The following is a 12,219-nucleotide window of genomic DNA, read 5'->3' on the forward strand; positions in this document are numbered from 1 at the left end:
GCCGCGTTTTTTCTTTGTGAGACGCGAGCCGGCTCAGCACTTCACAGCGTCTTCCCAACGCAGGCGGTATCAGCTGTTATTCTATTTACTAGCGGCATCGCGGTCACGCTTTTATTAGCGCGGCCGCTTTGAACTGAAATAACCTTGCGTCGGTGAGCGTTTCTTCTCCTTTTTCCCACCGGTCGACCTCGCATTAGTTAGCGCAGCCGTTTTTCAGACTCCAAAGCTTTCAAGCTTCGGCCACTCACCCTTTTTTCAACGTTTCTTGTTTTTTCTTTCAAGTAATTATTTAAAACATTTTATAAATTTTATACATTCACACTATTACAAATTTCCTTTTGCCATGGAAAATTACTCTGAGGATGAAGAGTCTCATCAATTTAAAGAGGATTTGGACTCCTTTATTCAGGACTCGGTCCAGAAAGCGGTCTCCTCCTCAATTTCTGATTTTTCAAAGACATTTGAGGCCTCTATCAAACGTTTACTTTCCACCGCTACCCCTTCCAAGTCCAGGAAAAGAAAGACAGACAATGTCAATGTTGATTCTGACTCTCCGTCAAAAAAGGTCCCTAACCAACCGTCCGCCTCCAGTATTTCCTTTCCCATTCAAATCTCAAATCTGGGAGATACAGATGACGATATGGGTGATTCCGACTCGGATAAAGACACGGATACGGATGATCCAGACATAATGATCTGGTCAGGGCCTGTGGAGAAGAGGCGTAAAACTTCTCTAAACACATTGGGAGAGTCATCAAAAACCATCCCAAAAAATACATTAATGGATTTTGCAGGTCAACCGATGTTTGACCCATCCCTTATCCGTCACCCAAACTCCACTGAATGGACTCCCTGTGACCATGTCTCTGACTATGTTTTAAAGAACTTACGACAACCTTTAGATAAATTGGTACGCAATAGACTCAAATCTGAGTGCCCCAGACCCTCCCTTCCCAATAATATCATTAATACCCCGGTCATTGATCCAAATATGATAATGTTTTTTACCAAATTTGGGAAAGATCCCAAGAAAGGTGTTGACAGAGCCTGGACCAACTGCCAAGACAGGTTGCTTGACCTCTCTGGCCCTCTCACCAGGATTTTGGATTTGGCAGAAGAAGCCAGAATGGAAGGTAAAAAAGTTGACCCGGTCATCCTTTCCAATTGGGCCCAAAGGGCGATTTGTCTACTTGACAACACAAACGCCTCTATGGCGCATGAAAGACGCAAAAGCCTGCTACTTAAAATCGATCCCAAACTTAATACTTTGGCCACTAAGGAGACTGGTCCTGAAGCCAACGGCTTGCTGTTTGGAGATTCTTTTATTAAAGAACTCAGTAAATATGTACAGACATTTACCTCCATGGACAAGGCGCAGCCTTCCATGCACAAAATTTTTCACTCCTGTGTTTTTGGGAGAGCCGGCAAAGGCAGGAGACGCTTTGCTGGCCGATACACCCAGAGAGGTGCGGTCAACCAGACCAGAGGCTCCACTTCCTACCAACAGGAATACAAGCCACAGTTTTATCCACAAAGGTATCGTTCCTTCAGACGTGGCTTCAGATCCAGAGGTTCACAAAACTCAGGTAAGCGCTCCTCTTTATGGTCCATTGTTGGTGGGAGGCCGGACGGCATTATTCATGACAAATTGGCGGTCTTTGACCGCAGATCCATGGGTCCTGCAGACAGTTTCAGGCTATCATATAGAACTCTATTCCGTTCCTTTTCAACATCACGTTCCAAAACCTCTAATTTTTTCCAAACACCAAGACACTCTTCTCTCCCAAGAGATTCATTCACTAATTCGCAAGCATGCGATAGAGCCATGCTCCCCTCATCCTTCAGGCTTCATCAGTACGTTATTCTTGGTCCAGAAAAAGAACAAAAAATTTCGTCCTGTCATAAACCTCAAGTTTTTCAACAAATTTGTGGTTTATCACCATTTCAAGATGGAAACTATCCTCCATCTTCGAGATTCGTTATTGACAAACGACTGGATGGTTCGTTTAGACTTACAAGATGCTTATCTCTCCATTCCCATTCACCACTCCTTCAGGAAATTTCTACAATTCCAATGGAAAGACCAATTTTACCGTTTTACGTGCCTTCCTTTTGGCCTTTCTTCGGCCCCTTGGTGCTTCACCAAGGTGTTAAAGCCGGTGATAACTCATTTGAGAGCACAAGGGATCAGAATTATACTATACTTAGACGATTTTCTAATTCTACATCAGGACAGATCCTTGCTCACACAACAATTAGACATGTTTGTTTCTCTCCTTCAGAGTCTAGGGTTTCTTATAAACAAAGACAAATCCAGCCTCATTCCGTCCCATCACATGGAATTTTTGGGGTTTCTCATAGACTCTACCGAGGCCACACTCCATCTTCCGGCTCAAAAGATTTCCCACATAAAAAAGGAGATACACTCGGTTCTCAACAAATCACAGCTTACGATCAAAAGTCTTGCCCGCATAATTGGTCTTTTAGCCTCATCTATTCAAGCCATATTTCCAGGTCCCCTTCACTATCCAGCGCTTCAGCGACTCAAAATTCGGCATCTCCGCGAGGGCTCCACATACGAGGATCTAATCCTTTTAGATCACGAATCCCGGATCGAGCTCCAGTGGTGGCTCGACCACCTAGACGCTTGGAATGGCCGGGCAATATTCTCTACAGCACCAGATCTTGTCTTAGAATCCGATGCAAGTCGGACTGGTTGGGGCGCAAGATGCGCTCAGTTCTCGACTGGAGGTTTATGGTCAAGAGAGGAGTCCTCTCTGCACATAAATTGTTTAGAGATTCTTGCAGGTTCCTTTGCGATCCAAACCTTTGCCAAAGACAGGGTAAGTTGTTCTATTCTCCTCCGGATGGACAACCTTTCAGCAGTTCGGTATATAAATCACCTTGGAGGTACTCGGTCAAAACCCCTCGCCGAACTAGCGAAAAGTCTTTGGGAATTCTGTCTTCAAAATCAGATTTCTCTACGAGCAGAATATCTGCCGGAAAATATGAACACAATCGCAGATTGGTGCTCCAGATATCTTCGGGACTCCAGCGATTGGCGTCTTCACCCTTCTATCTTCAACAACCTCTATTCCAAATTCGGTCCCTTTTCGGTCGATCTCTTTGCCTCTCGTTTAAATTCTCAGATCCCTCATTTCTACAGCTGGCGGCCAGACCCTCAGGCGTTGGCCACCAACGCCTTCCAACAGGATTGGTCCAATCAAACCAATTACGCCTTTCCTCCCTTCATCATGATACCCAGAGTTCTGGCACAGGTACGCCGTCAATTCACCAGGGTACTTTTGATCACCCCCCTTTGGCAGGGTCAGCCTTGGTTCCCCTCAGCTCTCGAATTACTCGTAGATTTCCCCGTTCTTCTTCCTCTCTTTCCCTCTCTTTTATTGAATCCTCAAGGTCAACCTCACGATTTGATTCTCAACCACACTCTTCAGTTGGTCGCATGGATGGTTTCGGGTCTGCCTGGAGAACCCCAGGAATTTCGCAGGAAGCTGCAAGCTTCATACGTCAAGCCTGGGCTCCCGGCACAACTAAAGCTTACAAGTCAGCCTGGTCTATCTGGCATAATTGGTGCTTGTAGCTAATTCAGTAATTTCTATGCTTTGAACTAGCATAATAGGAGCCTCCGTGTTTGTAATAAAATGGAGATTTTCTTAGCTTTAGTGAAGGAAAGTCTTGATTTTATTAAACACACGGAGGCGAGTATTATCCCACCACTATTGTTCTTTTACTTAACCCTCCCTTTATTTTCAGCAGGTACAGTTACCGCTACCAACCAGACATCCTAAGGTTCTTCCTTCGACCCACCAGGATTCTTCGATGGACATATCTCCTTCGATTCGGAAAAGGACTCTACTTCAAGACCTTTTCATCCCGGATCTTGATCAGAAGACTGTTCACATAGTATACCGTTTTGAAGCTTTTTTCTCAATTTTATTGGCATGTGCTATTTTACTCCTGATTGTTCCCTTATTCAGAGTATCTTAACTGCTCTACAAGAAAAGAGGACTTGTTGCTCTCAGCCAATATGTTTATACTCATCTAGGACTCTGATTGGTTACTCCCTGTATGACATATTTAAGTAGTTTCCCAGCTGGGCTTGCTGGGATTTGTAGTTTATCTTGGCTGCTGTTTAAATTAAAGCAAGAGAAGTTAGCATAATACTTGCCTCCGTGTGTTTAATAAAATCAAGACTTTCCTTCACTAAAGCTAAGAAAATCTCCATTTTCCTCCAGAACTAGAGGTGCCTTTATCATGCTGGCCCACACTGCTAAGAGAAATTAAGGTCCTACAAATGACACATGCTTGACTATGTGGAAATTCTCCCCTGAGAGCGGAGATTGCTTAAAGTTCTGAGACAGGGGAACATGTTGCCTGCATAGAGGAATTCCTATGCACTAGATGAAACTGGGCTTTTCCTGTAGACATTGAGGGGCATATTTAAGTAAAGTAGCACTGCAACTAGTGCAGGGCCACTTTTCTTGTGCTCCTTAGCGCCTCCCTATTGCCACCATGTGTGCACCGCATCTAAGATACGGCGCACCATGGCGCAGGGTAGGGGACAATGGCGTCATTTTTATTGACGCTATTGATGTATTCTGCAGGAGTAGCACCAAAATATTTGTGCTACTCCTGCAGAGTACATAGAGGCCCATTACAAATAATGGAAGCTCCCTTTTAACGCCTGCTCTGAGCAGGCATTAAAAGTGCCTTATAAAATGACTCAAGGAAATCTGCATGCATTGCGCCACTTTGTAAATATGGCGTGAGCATTTTGGCCTCGTTAGGACACATTAACATAAAAAAATGACCCTAATGTGGTGCAAGGCAGTACTAGAGGCTAATAAATATGCCCCTCTATCTACTGGTGGGCTTTGAAGGGAGTGACAGAGGGGTTAAGAAGGTGATGGAGGTAAAAGTAGTCAGGCAACTGAAACTTTAAAGACTGTTTCTGCTGTTGAACTGCACTAGCAGGTGGGTGGGAAGGAGATCAGGAGTGGAAACGTGGGAAAGACGACGGTGGACAGGAAGGCCAACACTGAAGGACTGCTGGTGGGGCAGAGAGAAAGAGCTAGCTGCAAGCACAAAAAGAATGACCATATTGGGAAAAGAGAGTGGAGACAGAGAGCAGCCTTGAAAGAAGAAAACCCCCTTTTTGCTGGAGTGGATAGGATAGAGTTTAGAAATAACAAGTAGAAATGGAACACAGGACTCAGAATGAGGTTTGGTGTACCCTTTACCAGCAGAAAATAAGAGGTCAAGTACGCCGAAAAACGCATTTTATTAAAAGAAGTCATTTAATGGCAATGTTGGAGATGAGATCTTCAAAAGGAACAAACAATTCCACAATTCAAGAATCTACACCCACCCTTTCGTAGGAAATCTTTGAGATTACGACACTGATTTCTTGAAAAAACATGAATTTAGGAAAAATGAGGGCCAAGCGTCAAAATAATCAAGCCATTCACCGTCGTCACACTTACCAGATTATATCATTTAAAGGTGATATGTGACAGATGAGATTCCTACAAGAATGCAGGAGAAACCATACTACTCCACACTGGACATTTGCTACTGCTCGACATTAAGGAAACCTATTGCTACAAGACAGATGTTTTCATTCTAGAAATGATGAGACAACAAACAGCTCTACTGACTAAGCCACTTACAGGCCAAACTCTAGCTTCCATTTATGGTAAAATTAACTGAAAAACTATAAACTTCTAAAAACATACTGGTCATAATCGACAAAATCTGTCACTGTAGAGACAAATGCCAACCGATGGTGAAAATGTACATTCTTCTACAGTTGCAAGTTTATGTTAGGAAACGTTACTATTTCCCAAGCTTTCCATGCTTACACTTGCCTCATTAACCCTAACAAGCAGAACGTTAATATTGTTGCAAAAAAATGCTGTTGGATACAAATATTGTGCCAAAAATATTGTGATGTCAAGAATATCATGAGACAGAATAACACAGGTAAGAATAATTTGTATTTAAGGGTTTAATATCTTTTTTTTAATCAAGGTGTATATAGTATTGTTTTTTCAATCATTTTTGTTGTATTTTATTACTTTTTATGTAATTCATATTTTGATGTTATCATGTGTAATATATATATATATTTATATTTATTTATTCACTGAAATAACAAAGCTTAGAGTTGCGTTATAGTTAGGCGAATATCTCAGGGACAACATTAATGTTTTGACCTCATTTATCCCATCACTGATGATATTTCCAATGACATAAATGTTGACATCCCCAGTACATTTCTATGGTTTCTTGAGTTCAAATCATTAATATTGTAACTGACATATTCACCTAACTATAACGTTAAAGTAACTCAAATCTCACTGTGTCATGTGTATCTCCTGTCCCAAAGCCTTCTTAGCCCTGGGGATCCCACCCACGGGGTCAAAATCTAAGAGGAGGGGTGTGCAGCCCCCTTCCCTGAGCATTAATAGGATCCAGGGTCCCCATTCCATGGGGCCAAATACGATAGAAAAAGGGAAGGGCTGTGCAGCCCCCTTTCCCAAGCCTTATTGGGCCCCAGGGACTCCACCCTCAGAAGCAAAGCCAATAACAAAGGGGAGGGGGGTGTGAGGCCCTCCTCAAGCCTTTCTGGGCCACAAGGACTCCTTCCCACACTGCATAAATCTAAGGGGAGAGGGTTGTGCAGTCCCCTCCGTAAGCCTTAATAGGCCACAGAGGCCACATCCCCGGGGCCAAAGGCAATAAAAAAGTGGACTGGGGCTTAGTGCTTCCCCCAAGCTTTACTATGCCCATGGGACCTCATCCTCTGGGGCCAAATATAATGAAAAAGGAGAGGTGGCTGCCCTGCCCTTATCCCTGAGCTCATCTGGCATGTGGCCCCATACCCAAGCCTTCATAGGCCTAAGCGACCCCAACTCTCAGTGTCATTTGTCTTTAAAAGGGGGTTGGGAGATACACTGCTGCCCCTTCCCGAGCCATCTCGGACCTCGCTGACCCCATCTCCAGTGGCTTCTATTAGTTATATGTGAGTGCCCACCGAGGGCACCCACCAACCAACATTTTAGGGGCCACAGGCGGAGCCCCAGAGCCACAGCTGCCTCCTCGCATGGTGGGGCACCAGCATTGCTCCTGTCTGGAGGAGTAGGTATTCATGCTTGCCCCCTCTGTGCAGGAGCAATAGCAAGTCTGCTCCCAGCTGACAGGAGCATGTTTAAATCTCCCTGGATTGGAGAAGTCTTATGAGATTTGAACATGCTCCCCCCAGATGGGAGTGAACACGTTTCTCAGCCCACGCTAGTACAGGCAGGGAAGCTACTGTGTACTAGAGGAGGGCCCAGGGTGGGTTAACGTACATTTCAGCCCCGGAGGGCGGGGTCCCTGGGGCCTAAGTAAGCTCTGACAGCAGACCCACTCAGCCCCCCTCCCTTTAAAAAAAAAAAAATTGGCCCCAGGGGATGGGGTCCCTAGGGCCTTCACAGGCATGGGGAGGGTTACCTGTACACTCGCTCCCCTTAAATGTACCCAGCCCAGGGGGGTAGGGTCCCCAAGGCACTAAGACCCCGATTTATACTTTTTAACATAGGTCTGCGTCAAAAAGTATAGTGCCGGCTTGCGGCATTCCAGGATGCCAGCTGGGCACCATATTAATGGAATGGTGCAATCCAGCGCAAAGGGTGGGCTAGCATCAAAAATATTGACGTTAGCTGGGTGGGGGTGGGGGTAGGGGAGATGGGTGTTTAGCACCAAAAAATGATGCTAGGCTGGTTAGAGTAAAAAAAGATGACTCTAACCAGATTAGCATCATTTTATGGCGCTAAACCTACCATGCCACTGTTATGCCCACCACCCCAATGGCCAGCACAGGGGCAAAGGGTCCCCGGGCATAGCCATTGCACCCTGTGCCATGTATGGGGCCATATCGGGCCCCCTATGGCTTTAAAAAAAAAAAGTTAAATACTTACCTTTACTTACCTGTACTTACCTGGGATTGGGGACCCCCATCCACTGCTGTCCCTCTGGTGTGGGTGAGGGTGTCCCTGGGGCCTGGGGAGGGCACCTGTGGACTCATTTAATGGTGTTCCACCATGGAAATGAGCCCACAGGTCCCCTAACGCCTGCCCTGACCGAGGCGTTAAATAATGGCGCTAAGCTAGCTTAGCGCCATTATTTAGGCCCTCCTGTGCACAATTTTTGCACGGGAGGATATATAAGGCGCAAGAGCCTTAGAGTCATTTTTTGCCATTTTTATTCATTTTAAAATAGCTATCCATTGCTGTCTTTATCGCTTGGATTCAAGATTCATCCTTTAATTTAACTTGATTAAAGGACCATCTATAAACGGGTCTATCTGTTCCAGCTCCTATTACCGTCATTTCCACTAAGGCGTGGTCCAAGAAGCCATTAGGAGTATGCAGATATCTATAAAAATATAGATCTGATGTGAATAAAAAATAGTCTAGTTTAGCGGTACAAATTCCCGATATGCATATGTACTATTGTTGAACCGTATTTCTATTCCTCCATGAATCAATGAGGTTCAATGCCTGCTTATATTCAGATATCAATGTATCTGCACTGGGCTTGTCTTGCTTTCAGGTGGATGAAAAGGAGTCTAACTCGGGATTCTGTAGGTAGTTAAAATCTCCTCCAAGAACTAATTTACCCGGGATAGTCATTAGTGATTGGAAAAGTTTAAAAAATGGGGGCGGTTCATCTGCTATGGGGGAATAGACTGTTGCCAGTATTATACTGACCCTATTTATTCCAGTGCTGACCCAGGCCCACATGCCTTCCTTATATTGTGTGGGAGTACTAACTTCACACTTGGCATTTTTATTTTATATTGCTACTCCCCTATGTGTGGCCTTAGCACTCGGCCAGCATTCATACCCGGCCCAGTTTTTAAACATGCAGGTGTGCTGTTTCCTAACTTCTTTAAAGTGGGTCTCTAGTTTCAATACAATATCAGGTAAATATGTCATGATCCATTCTTCAATTGCTCTCGCTTTTCAATATTCAGGCCATTAACGTTAAATGAGATGATCTTCAATTCAGTGCCCTGTCTCCCTTCACATTTATCTGACTCGCTCATTTTCCGCTTGCAGACCCTGACCAGCAATCACTCTCTAAGAAAGGCATAAACTCTCTGGAAGTAGGGCGGGGCTGGTCCAATACCTGGTATGCCCTCAGAGATATCAAGGAAGTATATTTCTCTTCCCTCGTTTTCATTTTAAAATGCTACATGTGGAGGCAGCCATACAAGTAAGATGCAAGAAACTTCTATAATGATCTGTTCTCCTGGGGACCTTAAGTGTTGCATGTCAAAGTTTCCAAGTGATAAAGCGTCTAAGTGCATAAATGTTACATATGCCAGTAAAGCATACATTAGCAATAAATTACCAAAATATCCAAAGTGCTTAACATGCTTAATAATGCCCAACATATATAGATGGCATTATTAAGTAGCGCCTTTGCCCCAAAGCCCTAAAGAGACTCGTGACAAAATGCTGTAATACTGAAGTGCCTGTGCACATACCATGCTACAGCTGAGTTTTACGCATACCATGAAAATCAAAATATTATGTTGGAGAACTTTTCCGCAGCAAACTCTTCCTTTTCTATGTCACACTTGATGTTATTCTGGAAAGTACACTTTGGTTGGAGTGTTTACAGTGAATAGAGTTGTGTTTTCGGAGGACTCTGAAAACACTTCACTTGTTAGACAGAGCCTGTTTGGGTTGGTTCACGTAAATCACTCAGCAAAAGACCGAGGGGTGCAAAGCTTGCACACACCTGGACAGAGCAGGTAGTGCATCTGTGTCACTGTGGGAGCAAGTTGTGTCAATGCACCTTGGGTATATCAGCTGGAAAACATGATTGAGAACCGTGAAACCAGGCAGTGGTCCGTTTGAATGTCTTTAAATAAAATGTTGCTCGTTTGAGAATGCAAACGCAAGGACGGTGGTCTGCTGATCCTTGGTTTAAAATCCATCAAAGCAGGGCACATATAGCACCTACCCAAATAATATTCATTAGGCAGACCAGTCAACCAAGGACCCCCTGGAAGGTAAGGGTTTGTGATGCACCATTTAGTATCTAAACTGTGTTGCAAAATTACTGGAAGGTTGCAGTCGTCAGTGCGCAATTTGTAACCACTATTCGCAGCCTGTTTGTTTGATCAGAGAGCCCTTCCTGACTATGCATCCATTCTCATATTCTCAGTTTTTGTTGTTCCCTGCTACCTAGGGAAGGGGACTTTCAAAACTACTAGTCACTTACTGTGCACTCTGATTGGAAGCTGCGTGCAACGTTCATATACTCTGAAAACCACATGACAGCCTGACACACAAACCTATCTTTCCCCGGAATGGCCAACATTAAGAGCGAAATAAAAGAAAAGAAAAAGAAATTAATCATCTGCTTATGACCAGTCAGATGCAGTTGTGGCTTGCGGGAGGGAAAAGGGGCGGAACGGCGCACCGCGTGGTGCAGGGGGAGGGAAATAAATATATTAATTTTAAAAAATAACTTACCTTTTGTGCTGCGCCATTCCGATCCGCTCCTCTGCCTGCAAGAAGTTGCAGGCACAGACTCCCAGCCTTCCCTTTGGCCAATCCTAACACTGCTGCCAGCATGAAAGTAGTGCTAGGATTGGACGGAGCACCATGGCTGGGCACTCCGAGGCAGATTTGAAGTGTCTGCCTGCTGTCTCCGACCCGGCAACACGGTACCGGGTTGGAGAGAGCCAAGTGTGCATGTGTGTTTGGCCATCCTGAGACGACCACCTAAACACACATGCGCACTGAGGGGAGTGCTGTGCACTCCCGCTAGGTCCCTGCCACACCTCATGGCCCCACCCCATTCACAACAAAACCATAATTTATTATGGTTTTGTTGTAAAAGTTTTGCAGTTGCTGCTGCTGCTGGTGGGGGAGGGGTGACGCTCCTCCGCCATAGCGAAGGATCCGCCCCTGTAGTAAACTGCAAACGTTCAAAATACCACAAATTATGTGTCCACCATTGTACTACTGAAAGCTACTCCACGACGTATGTCCACAAACATAATACATATCAGTGAGCATCACAGAGACAACCAGGAGTGTCAAAAGCAGAAGCAGGCCACATGCAAGCAAGCATCCCGGTTGTAAGCAGAGACAGCAAGGACTACAGAAATGAAAGACAAGGGAAAATCAATTACTCGTCTTTTTACCTCTTTGATTTACATCTGCACTATCTACATCAGCAAATGTAAATTATCATAAACAGCTGTTACTACACAGCAAAACAAAGAAGCAATAGATAGAAGTCAAAGGACACCCATGGAGGCAGACAAAACTGACACAAACCAAGAAGTGACCAGAAAAAAGATCCAAAATACATACATACTACTACATACACAACACGTCACAGAGTGCACAGACGTAAGAAACAAACACGCAACAGAATTATTCACCACACTAGACTTGGCAGATCTCAGTGGTTCCGGAAATTATATCCCTCGTCCGATTATCAGCCTGCAAATGTGAAGAAATACAATGAGCAAAGTGTATGTTCAAGCTATCATATGTGTCAAATTAGCAAAACATCGTCCAGGCAACCATTTGCCTACAACGCAGAGTTGAAAGCAAGCAAAAGCACGTAGTGAATGGGAAATACAGTGATACCACATGTGGTGGTCTCAGCACTAATGCAGAGGGTGGTCTGCAATGGGCAACAACAACCTAAAACCTTCCCCTGTCTTAACAAAGTTTGGAAGAAGTTGTCCATAGTACACCTTTGGACTTCTAGTAACAGGGTAACTGGAGAGGCCATCAACACCTATATTATGCATACAGCTGATGGGAGCTGCACACATACAAGGACATTATTGTTAGGCTCACATTTTAAATGTACAAAACTATAGAAGTTCACCCAAAGCAGCTCCCTCTCTGTGACAGCAGTTTTCTCTGTTTCCCTGCCGGCATCTTTGCAGTCAGGTAAATAGAGGAAACCTGTGCTGTTTGACAGCTCTCACTTCATCCGAGCGGAGTGTTTGCTCTGACTTGGTGGAAGCGAGGCAGCCCCCGTACTGTATTTCATTGAGCCCCGGGGAGGTAGTAGTCCCGGAAGTTTTTGGGGTGTGGGGACCGGGTGCCCCCGCAATGGATTTCAATAAAGCCCCAGGGACGTGCTGGTTCCCAGGGCTGCGGGGGTACCAGA

At 44.7% G+C, this 12,219-nt stretch overlaps 1 protein-coding gene across 5 annotated transcripts in view; it reads right to left on the reverse strand.

The window, feature by feature from the left end:
- LOC138246415 (myelin-associated glycoprotein-like) overlaps positions 1–12,219 on the reverse strand; it is a 398,925-nt gene that overhangs the window by 30,918 nt on the left and 355,788 nt on the right. For 2 of the 5 annotated variants that reach the window (XM_069201017.1, XM_069201018.1), the window contains exon 11: positions 11,474–11,534. The exons of the other annotated variants lie outside the window; for them this stretch is intronic. In XM_069201017.1, the coding sequence (XP_069057118.1) occupies positions 11,478–11,534 (57 nt within the window). In that variant the 3' untranslated portion in view covers positions 11,474–11,477. The remainder of the gene's footprint in view (positions 1–11,473; positions 11,535–12,219) is intronic. 5 annotated transcript variants of the gene reach the window in all.

The sequence above is a fragment of the Pleurodeles waltl genome, chromosome 7, assembly GCF_031143425.1.
Source record: "Pleurodeles waltl isolate 20211129_DDA chromosome 7, aPleWal1.hap1.20221129, whole genome shotgun sequence".
NCBI lineage: Eukaryota > Metazoa > Chordata > Amphibia > Caudata > Salamandridae > Pleurodeles > Pleurodeles waltl.